Here is a 22,856-nt window from a genome sequence, read left to right on the forward strand (position 1 = left end):
CAGAGTCTCACTCTGTTGCCCAGGCTGGAGTGCAGTGGTGAAATCTTGGCTCACTGCAAGCTCCGCCTCCAGGGTTCACGCCATTCTCCTGCCTCAGCCTCCTGAGTGGCTGGGACTACAGGCACCCATCACCATGCCTGGCTAATTTTTTGTATTTTTAGTAGAGACGGGGTTTCATTGTGTTAGCCAGGATGGTCTTGACCTACTGATCTCGTGATCTGCCTGCCTTGGCCTCCCAAACTGATGGGATTACAGGTGTGAGCCACTGGGCCCAACCCTGAAGGCTTTGCTTTTTAAAGGAGGCATCATTACCCTTGGGGGAAAGCCCTGAGGAATACCCATTTCTGATTTCTGTGAGAAAGGAAAAAATAAGGTAATCCCTGCAAAGCCAATTTGTGAATGCTCAGAATTATCATTTATAAAGATTAAGGGTGCATATGAGTGAAGGAAACCAGCAGGCTTGTTCTGGATGAACGCTTGCTGAGCTACAGAACTGCAACGACCACCTGTGGAGCCCTTTAGTACAAGATGTTTTGGGAGCTCCTGGTAGAGGAGTGGTTTCATATTATGTCCCCAAGAGGTTTTAAGGATGTGCATTTGATTATAAAGCATCCTGTCTACTTCTTATCTAGAGATGCAAAAATAGGTGGCTCACAATGTGAGGGAAAGGGGAAAGGAAAACGGGGGTCTTCTGTACTCATGCCATTTGGTGAGCTCTATGGAGGGTTCTGTAAACACACTGATTTAATGAAATTGATGAGCTCCAGCCATCTTGTGAGTAATCCCACCGATGATAAGGTGCCTCTTATCAGACCTATAAGAGGTAGTGGGCTGAGGCAGGGACTTAGGGCAAGTTACTGGATGTTGTTCTCAGAGACTGTGCCAAATGAGGCCTCTGTCTAGCACAGAGAATAATGTGCAAAAATGTCCTCCACAAGCCAGTCACTATTTGGACATCAGCCACACAGAGGATGTCATGGCTGATTACAGTAGTCTCTGTTACCTGGGCTTTTTGCCCCTGTTTCTTCCATTTCTCCTCTGGACACCAACACCTTGGAGATAAAAGGCAGACCAAGAAGCAATGGAGTGTGATTGAGACAGGTGCAGAAAGAGAGAAACAAGAGACAACATTCTCTTCCCCAGATCCCGGAGCTACAGGGCAGGCTTTTGTTGAAAACAGCAAAGAAATTTTGAATTGGATGTGAGATTAGAATGTTAATTTAGAATGAATGAGGCTTTCTTTCCTTCTTTTTGAAATTTAAAACAATTACAAAGAATCTCCCAATTAAAAAAATTATTAAAGTTTTACATATACATGTAATAGTGCATAGATATTAAATAAATATTTCTATGGAGTATCACAAAGTGAATGCATCTATGTAACCAACATCAAGGTCAGAAAATACTACATTTCCAGGACCCAGAAGGTTATTGTACTCCTTCCCTTCAAACCAAAGGAAGTCAACATCCTGATTTCTTACACATAGACAAGAGTTTTCCTTTATACAAATGGAATAATAATACAGTATGTACAGATATGTGTGTATATATATATGTTGTACATATATATAGCATCTGGCTTTTAAAAAACTCCTAGGTGTGTTTGTGAAACTCATCCCCATTACTTGTATATAGCAACATTTTGTTCATTTTCTTTGCTGTATAATCTATTGTATAAATACAACACACTTGATGTATCCATTCTATTATTTATTGGCATTGGGCTTGTCTCTAATGTAAAGGTTATCACAAGTAATTCTGCTATAAGCATTCCTATATATATCTTTTAGTGCATACAAATATATCGTATATATCAGCTAAGTATACAGCATTTATAATGGAATTTTGTGTCATAGGTTATATGTATGTATACATTCAACTTTAGAATATATTGCAAAATATTTTTCCAAAGTACTTGTCCCAATTCTTCCCCCTCAAGCAGTGTATAGGAGTTCTAATTGCTCTACACCCTTGCCTATTGATATGGTTTGGCTGTATCCCCACCCAAATCTCATCTTGAATTGTAACTCCCACAATTCCCATGTGCCATTGGAGAAACCCAGTGGGGGGGAGTATTGAATTATGGGGGCAGGTTTTTCCTGTGCTGTTCTTGTAATAGTGAATGAGTCTCACGAGGTCTGATGGCTTTAAAAATGGAGTTTGCCTGCACAAGCTCTGTTCTCTTGTCTGCTGGCATGTGAGATGTGCCTTTCACCTTCTGCCATGATTGTGAAGCCTCTCCCGTCATGTGGAACTGTAAGTCCAATAAACCTGTTTCTTTTGTAAATAGCTCAGTCTTGGGTATGTCTTTATCAGCAGTGTGAAAACGAACTAATACAGTAAACTGGTACCAGTAGACTGGGGTGTTGCTGAACAGATACCTGAAAATGTGGAAGTGACTTTGGAACTGGCTAACAGGCAGGGGTTGGAACAGTTTGGAGGGCTCAGAAGAAGACAGTAAAATGTGCAAAAGCTTGGAAATTCCTAGAGACTTGTTGAATGGCTTTGACCAAAGTGCTGATAGCGATATGAACAATAAAGTCCTGGCTGAGGTGGTCTCAGATGGAGATGAGGAACTTGTTGAAGCCTCATCTAAAACATGAGCTAAAGCCTCATGTTTTAGCCAAGAGACTGGCAGCATTTTGCCCCTGGCCTAGAGATTTGTGGAACTTTGAACTTGAGAGCGATAATTTAGGGCATCTGGCAGAAGAAATTTCTAAGCAGCTAAGCATTTAAGACGTGACTTGGGTGCTGTTAAGGACATTCAGTTTTATAAGGGAAGCAAAGCATAAAAGTTCAGAAAATTTGCAGCCCGACAATGCGATAGAAAAGAAAAACCCATTTTCTGAGGAGAAATTCAACCTGGCTGCAGAAATCTGCATAAGTAGTGATGAACTGAATGTTAAGCCCCAAGACAATGAGGGAAATGTCTCTGAGACCTTTGTGGCAGCCCTTCCCATCACAGGCCCAGAGGCCTAGGAGGAAGAAATGGTTTTGTGGGCCAGGCCCAGGGTCACCATGCTGTGTGCAGCCTAGGGACTTGGTGCCTTATGTCCCAGCTGCTCCAGCCATGGCTGGAAGGGGCCAACATAGAGCCCGGGCCATGACTTCAGAGTGTGCAAGCCTCAAGCCTTGGCAGCTTCCACATGGTGTTAAGCCTGTAAGTGCACAGAAGTCAAGAACTGAGGTTTGGGAACCTCCGACTAGATTTCAGAAGATGTAGGGAAACATCTGGATGCCCAAGCAGAAGTTTGCTGTAGGGATGGGGTCCTCATGGAGAACCTCTGCTAAGGCATTGCAGAAGGGTAATTTGCTGTCAGAGCCCCCACACAGAGTCCCCACTGGGGCACCAACTATTGGAGCTCTGAAAAGAGGGCCACTGTCCTACAGACCCCAGAATGGTAGATCCACTGACAGCTTGCACTGTGTGCCTGGAAAAGCCACAGACACTTAACACCAGCCCATGAAGGCAGCTGGGAAGGAGGCTGTATCCTGCAAAGCCACAGGGGTGGAACTGCCCAAGTCCATGGGAACTCATCTCTTGTGTCAGTGTGACCTGGATGTGAAACATGGAGTCAGAGGAGATCATTTGGAGCTTCAAGGTTTGACTGCTGTGCTGGATTTCAGACTTGCATGGGGCATGTATCCCTTTTGTTTTGGCCAATTTCTCCCATTTGGAATTGCTGTATTTACCCAATGCCTGTACCCCCATTGTATCTAGGAAGTAACTACCTTGCTGTTGATTTTACAGCCTTATAAGCAGAAGGGACTTGCTTTGTTTCAGATGAGATGTTGGACTGTAGACTTTTGAGTTAATGCTGAAATGAGTTAAAACTTTGGGGGACTGTTGGGAAGGCATGATTGGTTTTGAAATGTGAGGACATGAGATTTGGGAGGTGCCAGAGGTGGAATGATATGGTTTGGCTGTGTCTCCACCCAAATCTTATCCTGAATTCCCACATGTTGTGGGAAGGACCCAGTGGGAGCTAATTGAATCATGGGGATGGGTCTTTCCCATGCTGTTCTTGTGATAGTGAATGGGTCTCATGAGATCTGATGTTTTTAAACACAAGAGTTTCCCTGCACAAGCCCTCTTTTTGTCTCCTGCCATCCACATAAGATGTGGCTTGCTCCTCCTTGCCTTCCACCATGATTGTGAGGTCTCCCTAGCCATGTGGAACTGTAAGTACAATAAACCTCTTTCTTTCGTAAATTGCTCAGTCTTGGTTATGTCTTAATCAGCAGTGTGAAAATGGACGAATACACCTATGCTTCCTGTTGTTTATCTTTTTATTTTAGCTATTTCGGTGGGTGTGCAATAGTAGTCCATTGTGCATCTTACTGCATGTTTCCTTGACTACTCATGAAGAGGAACACATTTTCATGTTTTGTCATTTAGAGATCTTCTTGTATGAAGTCTGTTTCCTTCCTTCCTTCCTTCCTTCCTTCCTTCCTTCCTTCCTTCCTTCCTTCCTTCCTTCCGTCCTTCCTTCCTTTCTTCCTTCCTTCCTCTCTCCCTCCTTTTCTTTGAGACAGGGTCTTGCTCTGTCACCCAGGCTTGAACGCAGTGGAGGGAACAGTGCAGCCTCAACCTTCTGGGCTCAAGTAAATCTCCTGCCTCAGCCTCTCATGTAGCTGGGACCACAGGTGTGTACCACCACATCTGGCTAATTTTTTAAACGTTTTGTAGAGACAGGATTTCCTAATGTTGTCCATGCTGGTCTCAGACTCCTGGGCTCAAGAGTTCCTCCCACTTTGGCCTACCAGTGTTGGAATTACAGGAGTGAACCACCATGCCCAGCCTCCTGTTATTTTCCATTGAATTACATGCCTATTTCTTATTTATTTGCATGAGTTCTTTATATATTATTAATATAAACCATTTTCTTGCTTATATGAGTAGCACATATTTTCTCTAAGCTCTCTGTCTGCCTATTTACTCTCCTAATGATGTATTTTGATGGAAGTTTGTAGTTTTAATGTTCAAGTAGAACATTCAATACTTTTTTTCTTTAAAAGTGCTTTTATGGTTCTTTTAAATATATCATTTAATTCTCCAAATGTATTGCAGAAATGTTATTATTTTCCTTTCACATTTAGGTCTGTAATCCACATGAATTTTTTTCTTTATGCACGATGTGAAATACAAGTCATATATATTTCTTATCCTGAATTTTTCATGGCTGAACATAATCTTAAATTACAGAAAAATTTTAAATTGACTTACATAGCTTTTTCATGGCTGAATGTGAGTTTAAATTACAGAAATGACAGGGCTAGTACAAATGAAGTATTGAAAATCTATAGACTCTGCCAAAGTTGTTCTCAAGCTGAGGGGAGGGAGATCCAACACAGCATATTTAAAATTCATGATTTGAGAAAAATAAAGCCATTTTATTTGAACCTTCACAGGGCTCTGTTTGCTAAATATATCAAATATTTTTTAAAAATGAAAAAATAAGAGGAACTACAACTTCAGAAGAAAACATTTCTATTTTGAGAAGCCTGTGAAATACTGAGGTAGATTTGCTTTTGAAGTATGCTTCCCAGTGACACCTAGGAAAGTTGAAGTTCTGACTGAGGCTAGAGGCCATGAATTCACAGTGTTACAGGCAGCAGTAATGATATATGATTTTCTGTAACCACTTTAAGAAACTTTTGGTGGCTGTGGGCCCAGCGCGGTGGCTCACACCTGTAATCCCAGCACTTTGTGGGGGCCAAGTCAGGTGGATCACGAGGTCAGGATATCGAGACCACCCTGGCTAACACAGTGAAACCTCATCTCTACTAAAAACACAAAAATTTAGCCAGGCGTGGTGGCAGGCACCTGTAATCCCAGCTACTCGGGAGGCTGAGGCAGGAGAATGGCGTGAACCGGGGAGGTGAAGCTTGCAGTGAACTGAGATCGAGCCACTGCACTCCAGCCTGGGCAACAGAATGAGACTCCATTTCAAAGAAAAAAAAAAGAAAAGAAACTTTTGGTGGCTGGGTGCTGTGGCTCACGCCTGTAATCCCAGCACTTTTGGAGGCCGAGGCAGGTTGATCACCTGAGTTCAGCCTGGCCAACATGGCGAAACCCCATCTCTACTAAAAATAAAAAATTAGGCAGATGTGGTGATGGGAACCTGTAATCCCAACTACTTGGGAGGCTGAGGCAGGAGATTCATTTGAACCTGGGAGGTGGAGGTTGCTGTAAGCCGAGATCACACCACGGCACTCCAGCCTGAGTGACAGAGTGAGACTCCATCTCAAAAACAAACAAACAAACAATAAAGCAACAACAAAAGAAACTTTTGGTGATGGACTACCATGTCATTTTCTTTTATGTTGAGCCACCAGTTACCAAGCTCCAGCACATCAATTATAGAGGAGAAGCTCCCACTATGCTACAGGAAACAAGAATTTTATATATGTACAGCAGGATGTTTGCAATTTAAAGTAACCATTTTGTAAACTTTGAAAGGATAAATCTACATCCTAAATCATTAGTAGGATGACCCTGTACCCACCACTTAAAACAAATTCTTGTCCATTTGGCGACAGCTTTCTGGTCACATATCTACTCTTTTTATATTCATCTGTCATGTGGTCCTCCTAAAGATAGCTGTCTGCTGACTGTTCACTCTGTGTACTCCCTCATAAAAATCTGAAAATTAATCTTACTGAGTAGCCTCTCTCATCTTTCAGAAAGCTCTTGACTTCATTAGTCCCTAGGCATTATATATGTGTTATTTTGTACACAACAAATACATACTTTTGAATTGTTATTCATAAAATACTTAGATAGCAATTACTAAGTGTCATGTGCTATGTTCCAATTGCTTCACAAATACAAACTTCGATTATTCATAGTGATACAGGAGTTAAGAAAAAATTACTTAGGCAAATAGGGCATGGGAGGCTTTGGTAAGGTTCTTCTATTTTTTGAGACAGAGTCTCACTCTGTCACCCGGGTTGGAGTGTAGTGGCGCAATCTCGGCTCACTGCAACCTCTGCCTCCCAGGTTCAAGCGATTCTCCTGCCTCAGCCACCTGAGTAGCTGGCATTACAGGCGTCCAACACTACAACCAGCTAATTTTTTGTATTTTTAGTAGAGACAGGGTTTCACCATGTTGGTCAGGCTGTTCTCAAACTCCTGACCTCGTGATTTACCCACCTTGGCCTCCCAAAGTGTTGGAATTACAGGCATGAGCCACCATGCCTGGCCAGGTTTTTCTTTTTAATGAAAAGCAGCCCCAAATCATTTCCTAACAAAAAGCAGCCTGTAAAATTGAGCTGCAGACACAGACAAGCAAGCTAGAAGCTTCCACAGGTGAATTCCATAGGAAATAACTACCTGGGACCAGGCATGTTCAAAATGGTGGCTCCATCATCCCTTCCTTTGCCAGCCACCCGTACAGTAAGGAGCAGACAAGATGGCCTCTGGTCAAGTGGAGAGTCCATTTGCATAATAAGATTAAGGTGGAGTGGCCAGCCTTCCCTTAGGCTATGTAAATGTCATATCTGATCGAATCAATCTGTGGGCTCTATTTAAAACAGACACTGCCTCCTCCAACCTGCCTATAAAATCTGCTGCAGTAGGCCTGCCTTCCCCTTTTTCCAACGTTTCTCTCTCTCTGGAAAGGAGCTGCTCTCCTTTCTCCTTTCTTCTATTAATCTTTCTGCTCCTTAACTCACCCACATGTGTCTGTGTCCTGAATTCTTTCTCAATGCCAGGCAATGAACCATGGGTAATTCCCCAGACAATGCAGCCATTTCAATAGTAACTCTGCAAAGTTGGTACTATTATTACTGTCATTCTACAGATGAGAAAACTAAGCCACAGGTAATATGTTACTTTTCCATGGTCATGCAAGGCCATATCTCTATATTATCATTAATAATAGTAATAATTGAATCAAGAAGATATGAGGAACTGTGCCAGCAGTTTATATATGTCATCTTAATTCTCCAAAAACCTGAGAAAATAGGATCAGAAAATTTAAGCAAATCATCCAAGATCACAAATTATAGGTGGATTACTCTTAATTTGAACTTATTTCATCAAACTCAAAGCCCAAACTCTGTTACATTAATCTGTCCTCCTCCCCACTTCTCAGAGATGACATTGACATGTGAATAAAGAGAGCTGTGAGAGGTGATTATGCACCTAGGAAATAGGTTGCAATGAAATTCTTAAATATATTGTTAATGGGACAGGATTTTTTCAGGCTCCACTTAAAACAGTTAAGCACCATGCAACTATTTCACCTACAGTTCCTATGACGGTAGAGCACTTATATGATAAAATATGTTTTATTTAAAACAGAAATTGAATAGTAATATTAAAGAGTTAATGTAAGTATTTAACAACAAATCCTAATTTTTTTGCCCACCTGCTCTTGCATATCTTTGTAAACTTTTCTTCCACACGATCCATAAATGCACTGTACGCATCACGTTGCCTTCTATGTCTCTGAAGGAAAGTGGTACAAAGGAAGTTAGTAAAAGCAGACATGTATTAACTTTAATTACTTGTTAAAATTTGCTATTTAATAATCTTTGCTTTAAAAGTGTATCTGTATTCCAGATTCACATCTCGTTCTGCTTAGACATAAAGGGAAGCATCCTTATGTGACTAGGGCAGAATTTCAGCCAGGATAAAAGTATGTGCTCTCAACATTTTTTTCTATGAGTGTATCACAGAGCTGTCTTTTCAGGCCTTCTCACGTGAGTGTCATTCTCTAAACTTCTCATGATTTCCAATGAGATAAGAGGAAATTTGGGAAACATTTCTTACAATATTTAAGCCTTTGTAAAACAAAAATAAAATTCTAAGGCCCCCTAATCAAATGAATGGACCCCCTTCATGAATGAGGGGACACAAAGAAACCTGAAAAAGAAGTTCAGACCCTGATGGGAAGAGAACGTGAGAAGGTGGGACATGGCTCATTATACCCTCCTCCCTTTGGAACTCAGGCACGACTCACCAGCATTAACATTAAAACAGATCTCAAGACTAACTAACAAAACAAACAGCTCTTTGCAGCAATAAGATACCAATTTCAACCTGACTCTAGTGTAGCATCACATGACAGATAGCAGGCCCTGGAGGAAATAAAAGTATTTTACCCCCAAAATACACTTTTTTGGCATCTTTCAAAATGGCCCTGCAAAGCTGTCTCTCTTTTGCAGACAGTCTCATATCTTTTAGGGTCTGAGAAGAGACCTTCACATCTATTGTCTCTGAAGCCCGCTACCTGGAGTCTTCGATTACATGACAAGAACCTTGACTTCCACAACCCCTACTCTTTACCTTAACTCAAGCTGACTTAACAGACACAGCTTAACTCTTTCAGCCAATTGCCAATTGGGGAATCTTTGAATCTGAGGTAGGAGGCGGGACTGCACTCCAGACCAGATGGAAGACTGGTTGAAATAGGGAAGAGGCATTGAAAGCGTTTCTCCATGAGACAGCCCCACCAGTGTCATGACAGTATACCATTGCTGTGGCAACATCTGGAAGGAAACACTTCTTTTCTAGGAATTTCTGGATAACCCACCCCTTAATTTGCGTGTAATTAAAAGTGGGTGTAAATATGACAGCAGAACTGCCCCTGAGCTGCTGCGCGGAGCGCGCTGCCTGTGGGGAGTCCTGCTTCACAAGGAGCAGTACCTCTGCTGCTGCTGTACTCAATAGAAGATGCCATCTAACACCACAGGCCCACCCTTGAATTCTTTCTTGGGTGAAGCCAAGAATGTTCCCGGCTATGCCCCAGTTTTGGGGCTTACCCGCCCTGCATCAAATCTACTTATGACCTGGAAGCCTCCAAGCTTTGAGATGTCCTTCATTTCCAGGCCAAACAAATGTATACCTTATATGTATTGATTTATGTCTTTGCCTGTAACTTCTGTCTCCCTAAAATGTACAAAGTCAAGCTGTAAACTAACCACCTCGGGCCACATGTTCTCAGAACCTCCTGAGACTTTGTTACAGGTCATGGTCATCAATTTGGCTCAGACTAAATCTCTTCACATATTTTACAGAGTTTGGCCTCTTTCATCAACACCTTATTCTACTATAGCTATTACTTAAAATAACCATAAAAAGTATGTAGCATTATTAGAAATGCTAATTTATAATATAGCATTCAGATGTGATCCATCCTAATTCAAATAAGAAATGTAAAATAATACAAATTAACTCTGAATTAACACTTAACAAATGGTACCATAACAGTAATTATAGCAGGCATGTGTGTATGTTATTTCCATGTGCTTTTTAATACATTACTAAGTGCTTTTAGCTTTTATAATAATTTATTATAATTATAAATTATAACCCACATTATAAATAATGAAAAAAGACTTAGTATCTTGTCTGAAGTTATTAGAAAGTAAAAGAACAGGAATACTCTGATCTCAGAAGCCATGCTCTTAACTAATATTCTGTATTTTCCCACTAGAATACACTTATTCTTTTATCAGGATCTAGAAAGAAAAGAAAAGAAAATCCAAAATTCTAGATAATCCACTATTTGTATTTCAAAAAAAAGCATCGGCTATATGCTTTATTTTTAAAGACAGAAACATATTTTATACTACAACAAATAAAAAACTCCTGCACTAAAGCAATTGTCGACAACAGTGCTGGAGACATTTTCCAACAGCTATAGAGAAAGTCAAACTCACTGTATATGAAGCAGATCTAACAGGCCATGGGGCTTTTGTCAAAATTAGTTTTGAATCCCAGGTGCATTCACGATGCTTGTGGGTGATAAATCTTTTTGTAGTATTCTTCTGTTTATCATCTTTTGGTAATTGGTACCCATATACTAGAGATACGAAGACAAATGAGAGGCTTAGCAACAAGACGTGTCTTTGTTCATGATATTTCTCAGATATCGTATCAGTTTTGGAGATCAGGACCCAGGAGTGGTAAGTCGCTGGATAATTATAGAGGAAAATCTAAACAAAACTTTTCTTGTTCTTTCTGCCAGTCCCGCTGGAGTTAAATTTGTCTTTCTTCAAACTCCAATTCCAATCCCAAGTTTTATTTCTCTGGACCCGTCTTTCTAAAGTATCTCCTATTGGATGGTATATTTTGCATTCTATCTTATGTTTTACTTAAAGTATTTTTGAGGTCAGGGGCTGGGTCTTATAAAGTATCTTTGGTTTTTTCTACCAAAGTGAGTTACACATAGCATATACTAGGAAAGTTGACATGTTCCGTTTTAATTACACAGCTAGATGACACTTTTGTAAGTATAACACATGGTTAAAATGTGGACAATATTTGTAAATAAATTATCTTGTTTTACAGGTATAAAATTATTTGCTCCTTATTTTGAAAAAGAGGAAATAAAATGTAACCGTGATCTCACTATCCAGAGACAATCACTGTTAACATCTTATTGTTTGTTTTAATTTATACATAATTATAATATGTAAATATAGCATTCAGATGTGATCCATCCTAATCCAAATAAGAAATGTAAAATAATTCAAATTAACTCTGAATTAACACTTAACAAATGGCACCATAACAGTAATTATAGCATGCATGTGTATATGTTATTTCCATGTGCTTTTTAATACATTACTAAGTGCTTTTAGCAGATTTAATGCTCACAGTAATTCTGTGATGTAGATTCCGTTGTTATCATCTGCATTTCCAGATGAGAACACCAATAGACAGACAGTTTAGGTTATTTGGGGCAGTGAAGCCAAGATTCAAAGTTGCACAGCTGGGCTCCAGAGTTTATTCTCTTAAGCATTACACTCTATTTGTTCTCTATACATGACACATTGACTTACAAATATAATCTTTAATAATATATTAACAGTCGTGGTAGAAAAGTAAATGTATTGTTGCAAATAATTAAAAGGGCATTAAAAAAATTTACCACATTATTAAAGGTGATAATAATATCCACCTATTTAGTTTTAAGCCTATGCATGTACTACTACTAATATATAATGCAGAGAGGTTTTTTTTTCAATAAACATAACATCTTAACAGCTTACCTGTACTTAAGGGTTGTGATTTAAACTTTAATCCAAAGGGGTCCTTTTCATAAGTCGTCTCAAAGTTTGGTAAACTAGGTTGGTACTAGATATGTAAAGAAAAGATTGCAATATTACTAATACATATTGTTTCTTGTTGGAATTTGATTTTTCCGAATATTAAATATTTCCTTGGCAAAATGTAATTTTGACAATTTTGTTGTGGCATTCAAATGTAGCATTTAAAACTTGTTTATGAAAATTTGAAAAAATAATCTAAGATTTAGTGTATAAACAATTCATTTTTGTGGTGGAGAGGAGTACTTCAATTACCCTTTTGTGAAGAGATCAGAATTAGTATCTTAAGCAGTGTGGAATTAAGGGAGTCTGTTCAAAATTTGGCAACCTAATCTTAAACTTGATCATAATTTATGACACATAGAATTACATATTATTTTTCTGGAGCTGAACTTATTTCAGAAACATAGCAAAAACGTTGAACAAAGCTAAATAATTTGTCAAGCCTGGAGTAGAGTTACTATTGTCTTTTTATAAGCTATAAACAAAGTAGATATTTTAGTGGTTTAAGTGAACCAATTTGAACTGAAATAGAATTTGTTTGCTCCAAGAACTGATCAAATAAAACATCACAAAGGTCTCTACTCAAAAGCTAAGTAAACGTGGCACGAAACAGTGAGGGTACCAAGCAGCAGATGTTAAACAGGTTATCTTCTTAATGAGTTACCTGCCACAAGTATATAGAACAATATTAAAAGTTCCAAAGAGGGAGATTATCTAATACAAGATTTTTTACGCTTTAATTGAATACAACATGAGAACAAGTTCATTTCAAAAAGTCTTCATTGAGGTTTACTTTGTAACAATACTGACATCTGGTGGTTACACAATTTGTAACACTCTGCCTCCAATCCACTCGTTTATAGAAGCAAGTTAATTCAGCTAAAATAAAAATGTTCCTTATTCCTTGAATTTCATTTACTCAAGTTTTTAAGTCTGTTATTAGTAAAATATTTATTTATTTATTTTATTATTATTATTTTTTGAGATGGAGTCTCACTCTGTCGCCCAAGCTGGAGTGCAGAGGTGAGATCTTGGCTCACTGCAACCTTTGCCTCCCGAGTTCAAGCCATTCTCCTGCCTCAGCCTCCCGAGTCACTGGGATTACAGGCACATGCCACCACATCTGGCTAATTTTTGCATTTTTTGTAGAGATGGGGTTTCACCATGTTGGTTAGGCTGGTCTCGAACTCCTGACCTCATGATCCTCACACTGTGGCCTGCCAAAAGTGCTGGGATGACAGGTGTGAGCCACTGCTCCTGGCCTAGTAAAATATTTATATAAACCAGTAACATTTAATATTTAAATGACCTCCCTCATCTCCAAAAGGTAACATATGTTATTTACTATGAATGGAAATATGTAGATGCTCTGAATAAGTAAAGGGAGTTATTGACTATGGCTCCCTGGATTTTCCAAATTTTATCCTAATAGGTCATAGAGTTAACATTCATCGAATGCCTCAGCATTTCAGATTCCGTTGTGCTTTGCATATATTGTTTCGTTCATTAAGTAAAATAACCATAAAAAATATGTAGCATTATTAACACACCATTATAAATAATGAAAAAGGCTTAGTATCTTGTCTAAAGTTATTAGAAAGTAAAAGAACAGGGATACTCTGATCTTAGAAGCCATGCTCTTAACTACTATTCTGTATTTTCTCACTGGAATACACTTATTCTTTTATCTCACTATTTCTAAATCCTGTACTACTGTTTATCTTTTTGCCTAGCAAATCATGTTTATGTGCTAAATTATAGACCTAAGAATAGAATATTCACATTTTAATGGAATTATGTTTTGCATAAATATTTGACCTTATTTGCATCTCCATATTCTTCATCACCCTTTTAAATTATAAATCTAATTATTGTCCATATATTATTTAAATTATTAATCATCCAAAGAATTCATCAAAATAATAGAATATCCCTTTTTAACTATTTTCATTCATTCATCAATTTATTCCATAAATTTATTTTATTATTACTAGGTTATAAACTTCTGGCAACTGACATCTGTTCTCCAATCATATCTAAACCCAACGTGTTCTCCTGAAACCTAAGAAAGCCCATCTCAGAGTTGGCCACTTGACCTGGCAGATTAAACCTCATCAGAATCAACCAGGTTCTTACCTCTGTCTTCTATCATTTATTGCTAAATGTGAATTGTATTGTTCTGTGAGGGAAAAAAGGCAGCATTATACACATTATATACACATACCTTTTTCCTATATGTAATAGTTTTTCTCATTAAGAAATGAATAAAAAATAATACATAGTTCCTCTTATCTATCTTAAATTGTTTTTATTCAAATGCTCTTTTGTACCTGTCGAAAGTCATGTGGTTTGGGATTGACATATACACCCCTCGGATACTGTCCACTCTTCACAAACATTAACTTTGCTTTTTGTGAATCCAAACGTGGAAATGTAGTTATAAATTTAGGAGCTATGGCCTCCTTAGGATGATTCCTTATGCTGGGCAAGTGAAGCATTGTTTCTGGAAAACTGATTTTTTTCCTCCTTTTTTCTTCCTTAATGGGTTTTGATGGTCTTTCTGGAATTCTCAAAGATGTATACAGTTTGTAGCTAAAATCAGGAGGCTTTATTTCCCATACATTAACTTTCATTTTACATTGTGGAGGTTGCAGAACACTTTTTTTCCATTTGGAGTTGAGATCCTGATGTGAAGGATATTGCAGCCTCTTTGCAATATCCGTATCTCTCGTGCCTCTCTGAGACTCATGGTACATTATGTGGAGGGTGTTTTCACATGGAGGAATCTGCAACACACATGGAAATAGGTGAAGCTTGTCACTATAGCAATGGTGTACTCAACATTTTCTCTCCAGGCCAAGTTAATTTTTGAAAAATTTATGAAGCAGGGAAAAGCTCAGAAATGACAGGGAATGTGTATGGAGGAGAAGGAAAAAAGTATCATTGCTGCAAATATTTATTCAGCACCTTTGTCCCAGCAGTCGCTGTACTAAGGGCTGGTCATTTTTTAAATGGTTGACATAAAATCCATGTCCTTAAGTAACTGAGATGCTACTTAAAAGACAAACATAAAATCCAAAAATAGAACCTGTGTAATAGGATAGATATTGCAAGTTTTATGAGAAGCAAGGAGATTGATCAGCTAGCTTTATCAAGAAAATAGACTTGATGTCAAAAGCTTTATTTGGACCGATCTTGAAAGGTAAATAGAAACATTCCAGGTGGTAAAGGAAGGCAATAACATTTCACTGAGAAATAGAAAGTATGTGAAATTTGTCATTACCTATTTCTAGGGTATCTATGGCTGCCTAAACCATCATGAGTACATTGTAATTACTGCTATTGAAACTTATAGATGAGAATCATGGATTTGTTTTTTTGCTGACCAGCTAACTAGCGACATGGAAATCATCATTACACTTCTCAGATTTAATGACATTATCAATATGTTACTGGATGATTCAATGAATTCAAAATCTCCTTGGAAAGGCTAATTACCAATTAGAATATATTTGGTGAAGTAGAAATAGTACAACAATGCTGGTTCCTGGGAAATAAGGACCTGAGATGAGGATGAATTTCCTTGTCTTTTGCTAGAACTTTGTGTTGTTTCACAATAACATCAAAATAGAGGATCATCAAAATTCTAAATGTTAATTTTCAATATACTAAAGTTGTAAATGAAGGGAAACTACTAAGAATGAAAGGAAACTACTCTTCAGATAAGTTGAAAATGTCCATTTTCAAAAATTTGTAGTATTTTGCAATGATGGATTATTTTCCAGATACTAATATAAATATTTTTATTTTATAATGGGCTATGCCATATTGAGAGAAAAGCAAGAAGCATGTAAAAGGAGCATAGCTTCTCGGTGAGGAGACAGTGAAAAATGATATGATAGGGAAAACTAGAAAAATTGGAGTTATAGTATTAAAAGTCTTTTATGCCACACTAAGAAGTTTTAAATTCATCCAAGAGGCAAAAGGGAATAAATAAAATATTTTAAACAGGAAAATGGTTAGCATGTTATTTGTATTTCAGAAAGATCAGTGTGGTAGCGTATGGAGGGTGGCCTCACAATAAAAAATGAAAGCTAAGCCAAAAAACAAAACAAAACAAAACAAAAAAACCCCAAGCCCAACATAGCAACAATTTAGGTGAGAGATAATAGAAAACCTCAACAAAGATGTAGCATAAAGATGAGAAAGGGAGGTTGTTCTTACGAGCTACTTAGCAAATCTAATATCTTGGACTTTGTTTCAAATATATTGCAATTGATTAACCAAAATGAGGAATAAAGGAGAAGAAACAGTTTATGAAAGAAGGTCATGTAATGGGTAGATTTCAATAAAATATAAGCCCCACACTAATCAGAAGGAAAAAAATGACAGTAGATACACAAATGAAAAAGAGAAAGGAATCAAAGTTTAACACTACAGAAAACAACCAAAACAAACAATGAGAAGGGAAGAAAGAAAAAAAAAGATACACGAAACAACCAGAAAACAATGAACAAAGTCAGAGAGTATGTCTTCAAGTGTCAATAATAACCTTCAGTGTAAACAAGTTAATTTCCCCAATTAAAAAATATAGACTGACTGAACGGATTAAAAAAGGACTCAATTATTTGCTACCTACAAGAACCTCACTTCATATGTAAAGACACACACAGACTGACAATGAAGGGATGGAAAATGATGTTCCATACAAATGGAAACCAAAAGTAAGCAGAAGTAACTATACTTATTTCAGATAAAATAGACTTCAAATAAAAAAATATAAAAGAGACAAAGAAGGCCATTACATAATAATTAAGAAGTATATTAAGGAAGAAGATATAACAATAACAAATATGTGTGCATCTAGCACTGGAGCACCCAAATATATAAAACAAATATTATTTGATCTAAAGGGAGAGATAGACAGCAACACAATAATAGTAAGGGACCTCAAAATTCCACTTTTAGAAATAAACAGAACTTCTAGACAAAATCAATGAAGAAGGATCAAAGTTAAACTGCATTCTAGAGCAAATAAACTTAACAGACATTTACAGAACATTCCACCCAGTAACTAACAGAATATATGTTATTCTCATTCACAAATGTAACTCTCCCCAGGATAATCTATCCTGGAGAGATAGTTAGGCCACAAAGCATTCATAAGTTAGGCCACAAAGCAAGTCTAAACAAATTTAAAAAGGATTAAAAACATATAAAGTATCTTTTCTGACTACAGTGGAATAAAACTAGAAATCAATAACAGAAAGAACTTTGAAAACTGTACAAATACATGGAAATTAAGCAACATGCTCTTGAACAACAAATGAGTCAAAGAAAAAATTTTAAAATTTCTTGAAACAAATGAAAATGGAAATACCACACACCAAAACCTATGGGATACAGCAAAAGAAGTTCTAAGAAGGAAGTTTACAGCAATAAATATCTGCATCAAAAAATTAGAAATATCTTGAATGTAGAGACAGGTTCAAGATGCTGACTAGAGGCATCAGGCACTTGCCTTCTCCAGACAGAAGAAACAAAACTTAACCAAATAGATTATCACATTTCAGGTAAAACATCTAGTAGAGAACACTGGAGTTCAACAGAGAAATAACTGAGACACAGAAGGGGAAGAAAGCAAGTGGCTAGCTTGGCCGAGATTGGCTAGGAGCCCATAGGGGCTCCTTATTGAAGAGAAAGGGTAAGTGGGAGACCCTCATTGGCTTACATCCTCACTGTGGACTGCCGCAATCCTAACCATTGGAGAGCCCCTCTACCCACACTAACCCGAAGACTAGTGTGGGTGTTGATCTGGAGACCCAATGAGGGCATTGTACCAGACAGAAAATGCACTGGGTCACACACACTCCTGAGATCTAGGTGACTACAGCATGGTACCATTGTGAGAGCCTAACCAACACCATTCTGCATCCTGCTCTGGGAACCACAGCTCTCATATTGCCACATCCTGGGAACCTCTGTTTATATCCCCTGGTGTCCACCCAGAGGGCTACAGAGGCGCAGCACTGGCTGAGCTCAAAGACGCTTGGGGTCCCCAGTACTTTAGTCCAACAGAGTACTACTCCCTGGAAAAAAAAAATGATACAGCGTACCAAGGAGGCGGCCACTGGGCACAAAGGAAGCCAAACTACATGCTTTCCAGAGCTGGAGAGCTTTCTGTCCGGGGCTTTGATAAGTGACTCCACCTCTAACTGTGTCACATATTGTACTTGGGTTCACAGTGAGAGTGGGATCTTTCTTCTACACGTGCACAGTGCCATAGCAGTTTTTGCCACTGGGAGCCAAGACAAGCAGGTCTGAGAGCTGTCGGACTGGAGCTGGAAGGAGTGACCACGCCCCTGCTGGCAGAGTGGCCTCTGTGCTTGGACTTATATAGAGAGAATGGGATCTCTTTCCCCCTCTGCATTTCACTGCAGCTGCAGTTGCTCTTGCTGCCACCAGGGGCTGGATGGGCAAGAGAGGGCTGCTTGTCTGGGGCTGTGAGTTGTAACCATGCCCCCACTGGCAGTGTGGCCTGTGTTAAAGCTCGCTCACAGAGGGTGGGATTCTTTCTCACTTCTGCTGGTGCTGTTGCTGCTGCTGCCCCAAGAGCAAATAAGTCTGACAGCTGCATGTCTGGGCTGTGGGTGATGACCCTGCCCCCCTGACAGTATGGTCAAGTGCTCTGGTCACCAATAGAGGGTGGGATCCTCATCTCCACTCTCTGCACAATGCTGAAGCCACTCCTACAGCAGGGAGCTGAAACAAGTGCAACCCAGAACTGGAGACTCCCTGTGCCAGTCCTGCCCATACTAGCAGCATAGGTTCTGTACTCTAGTGCATATCCTCAAATCAGGCTCCTCACACTCACCACTGCAGTCACTGCTGCTGCCAGAGATTAAATGTTCACTTCCCAGAGCCTGAGAGCTGCTTGTAGGAGACTGCTGATAGCAACCTACTCATACAAACAACAGGGCCACTATGCTTCCTAGCACAAGCCCTAAGGTGAGGTATCCACACCTACCATCACGGACTGTCTCAACCTGCCTACTACAGCCTATACCCCTGCACACCATCAGGGGCCTGAGGACCGACACTCCCAAATTGGCACCACACCTCCAAGCCTGAGCACACCACCCAAGGGCTTGGTGATTATTCTATCCATTCCACCACCTATACCATCTATTCACTCTCTCTAGGAACCTGAAGATGGGTCCACTCACATTGCTGCCAACACCACAAACACACACTCACATGTGCCATCTAGGAGCTTGGTGAGGAGTCTGCCCAGCCTATCACAGCCACTGCCAACACCAGGGTGCACTGCTCAGGAATAAGACGGTCATCTTACCACTGCTACTGCCATGGCCCACACCATGCTTTCTGCACTGGGGTCTGAAAACCAGTCTACCCACCTGGCTCATGACTGCCATTACCAGCATCTGGGCAAGACACGTGGAGGCCTGATAATTGGCCCAAGTGGACAACTAACACTAGTGCCAGCATATACCACCCAGGGGGCTAAAGGACAGGTATACTCAGCCTACTGCTGCAACCACTTGGGCTTGAAGACTGACCTACCTGCAATTCCTTTTCCCAGAAAATCTCCACCACAGCCTCCACTAATGACCCTAACCCACTGAGGAAATCACAGATACCACTAACGTTTATAGGCAAATAAATCATATAGAGACTACACTACTGCACACATTCAGAATCAAAGCCAAAAGGCTCCAACCAACATCATCGATAAATTTTCAGGAGAAAGTCCTAAACTCAAAAGAAAATTCAAAAACTTGAAAGAAGACATAGATGCATAGATATATAGGGACATAGAAAACTTTAAAGAGCAAGAAATATGACACCTCCAAAGGAATAAAATAATTTTCCAGCAACAGATCCCAATCAAAAAAATTTCACAAAATCTCAGAAAAAGAATTCAAAATACTGATTTTAAAGGAGCTCAGCAAGATACAGGACAATGCTGAAAAACAATACAAAGAAATCAGAAGAAACAAGTCAGGATATGAATGAGAAATTTACCAAAGAGATAAATATTATAAAAAAGACCAAATGGAAACTCTAGAACTGAAGAGTTCATTTAATGAACTACAAAATATATTTTAAAGCTTCAACAATAGATCAAGCAGAAGAAAGAATCTCAGAACTTGAAGACAGGTCTTTTGAAATAACCCAGTCAGACAGAAATGAAAAAAACAAAGCATAAAAAAGAATGAATGAAGCCTTCATAACATATGGGACACTCTAAAGCAAACATTATATGAATTTTTGGTATCTCAGAAGGTGAAGAGAGGACGAAAGTGTTCAAAAACCTATTTAGCAAAATAATAGCTGAAAAGTTCCAAAATCTAGCAAGAAATTTAGACATTGTATTAATCTGTTTTCATGCTGTTGATAAAGACATATGTGAGACTGAGAAGAAAAAGAGGTTTAATTGGACTTACAGTTCCTCATGACTGGGGAGGACTCAGAATCATGGTGGGAGGTGAAAGGCAGTTCTTATGTGGTGGTGGCAAGAGAAAATGAGGAAGATGCAAAAGTGGAAACCCCTGATAAAACCACCAGCTCTTGTGAGACTTATTCACTACCACAAGAACAAAATGGGGGAAACCGTCCCTGTGTTTCAAATTATCTTCCACCGTGTCCCTCCCACAACACATGGGAATTATGAGAGTACAATTCAAGATGAGATTTGGGTGGGGACACAGTCAAACCATATCATTCCACCCCTGCCCACTCCAAATTTCATGTCCTCACTTTTCAAAACCAATCATGCCTTCCCAACAGTCCCCCAAAATCTTAACTCATTTCAGCATCGAATCCAAAAGTCTACAGTCCGAAGTCTCATCTAAGACAAGGCAACTCCCTTCCACCTATGAGCCTGTAAAATCAAAAGCAAGGTAGTTACTTCCTACATACAATGAGGGTACAGGTATTGGGTAAATACAGCAGTTCCAAATGAGAGAAATTGGCCAAAACAAAGGGGTTACAGGGCCCATGCAGGTCTGAAATCCATCTGGGCAGTCAAATTTTAAAGCTCCAGAATAATCTCCTTTGACTCCTGATCTCACATCCAGGTCATTCTGATGCAAGAGGTGGGTTCCCATGGTCTTGGGAAGCTCCTTCCCTGTGGCTTTGCAGGATACAGCCTTCCTCCCAGCTGCTTTCACGGGCTGGCATTGAGTGTCTGTGACTTTCCCAGGCACATGGTTCAAGCTGTCAGTGGATCTACCATTCTGGGGTCTGGAAGATGGTGTCACTCTTCTCACAGTTCCAGTAGGCCATGCCCCAGTGGGGACTCTGTGTGGGGGCTCCCACAGCACATTACCCTTCTTCACTGCCCTAGCAGAGGTTCTCCATGAGTACCCCACTCCTGCAGCAAACTTCTGCCTGGGCATCCAGGCATTTCCATACATCTTCTGAAATCTAGGTGGAGGTTCCCAAACCCTAGTTCTTGACTTCTGTGCACTCGCAGGTTCAACACTATGTGAAAGCTGCCTAGGCTTGGGGATTGCACCCTCTGAAGCCATTGCCCAAGCTCTACATAGGCCCCTTTCAGCCAGGGCTGGAGCAGCTGGGACATAGGGTACCAAGTCCCTAGGCTGCATACAGCACAGAGACCCTAGGCCTGGCCCACAGAACCATATTCTCTTAGGCCTTTGGGCCTGTGATGGGAGGGGCTGCTGTGAAGACATCTGACATGCCCTAGAGACATTTTCCCCATTGTCTTGGGAATTAACATTCAGCTCCTTGTTACTTATGTAAATTTCTGCAGGCAGGTTGAATTTCTCCTCAGAAAATGGGTTTTTCTTTTCTATCACATTGTCAGGCTGCAAATTTTCTGAACTTTTATGCTCTACTTCCCTTATAAAACTGAATGCCCTTAACAGCATGCAAGTCACATCTTAAATGCTTGGCTACTTAGAAATTTCTTCTGCCAGATACCCTAAATCAGCTCTCTAAAGTTCAGAATTCCACAAATCTCTAGTGCAGGGGTAAAATGCCACCAGTCTCTTTGTTAAAACAAAACAAGAGTCACCTTTGCTCCAGTTCCCAACAAGTTCCTCATCTCCATCTGAAACCACCTCAGTCTGGACCTTACTGTCCATATCACAATCAGCATTTTGGTCAAAGCCATTCAACAAGTCTCTAGGAATTTCCAAACTTTCGCACATTTTCCTGCCTTCTTCTGAGGTCTCCAAACTGTTCCAACCTCTGCCTGTTACCCAATTCCAAAATTGTGTCTACATTTTCAGGTGTCTTTTCAGCAACACCCACTCTACTGGTACCAATTTACTGCATTAGTCCATTTTCACACTGCTGACAAAGACATATCTGAGACTGGGAAGAAAACGAGGTTTAATTGGACTTACAGTTCCACATGGCTGGGGAGGCCTCAGAATTATGGTGGGAGGTGAAAGGCAGTTTTCACACAGCAGTGGCAAGAGAAAATGAGCAAGATGCAAAAGCAGAAACTCCTGATAAAACCATCAGATCTCATGAGACTTATTCACTATCATGAGAACAGTATGGGGGAAACTGCCTCTGTGATTAAAATTATCTCCCACTGGGTCCCTCACACAACACATGGGAATTATGGGAGTACAATTCAAGGTGAGATTTGGATGGGGACACAGCCAAACCATATTGACATCAAGACATTGTGTTAGGGAAGGCACGGTGATTTCCAAATGGAGACAGCACATTGCAGTTAAACTGTCTAAAGACAAAGAATTATAAAAACAACAAGAGAAAAGTTTCTAGTT

At 39.6% G+C, this 22,856-nt stretch overlaps 1 protein-coding gene across 2 annotated transcripts in view; it reads right to left on the reverse strand.

Annotated features, from left to right (window-relative positions):
- The window catches only part of C3H7orf78 (chromosome 3 C7orf78 homolog), an 86,473-nt gene that overhangs the window by 2,965 nt on the left and 60,652 nt on the right, over positions 1-22,856 (reverse strand). Inside the window, exons 3-6 of one of the 2 annotated variants that reach the window (XM_065541173.1) lie at positions 14,397-14,852; positions 12,007-12,091; positions 10,672-10,814; positions 8,376-8,455 (exon numbers count right to left, since the gene is read on the reverse strand). In XM_065541173.1, the coding sequence (XP_065397245.1) occupies positions 8,376-8,455; positions 10,672-10,814; positions 12,007-12,091; positions 14,397-14,822 (734 nt within the window). In that variant the 5' untranslated portion in view covers positions 14,823-14,852. The remainder of the gene's footprint in view (positions 1-8,375; positions 8,456-10,671; positions 10,815-12,006; positions 12,092-14,396; positions 14,853-22,856) is intronic. The other variant, XM_045388879.2, reaches the window with a different exon arrangement.

This window comes from Macaca fascicularis, chromosome 3 (assembly GCF_037993035.2).
Source record: "Macaca fascicularis isolate 582-1 chromosome 3, T2T-MFA8v1.1".
Classification (NCBI taxonomy): Eukaryota; Metazoa; Chordata; class Mammalia; order Primates; family Cercopithecidae; genus Macaca; species Macaca fascicularis.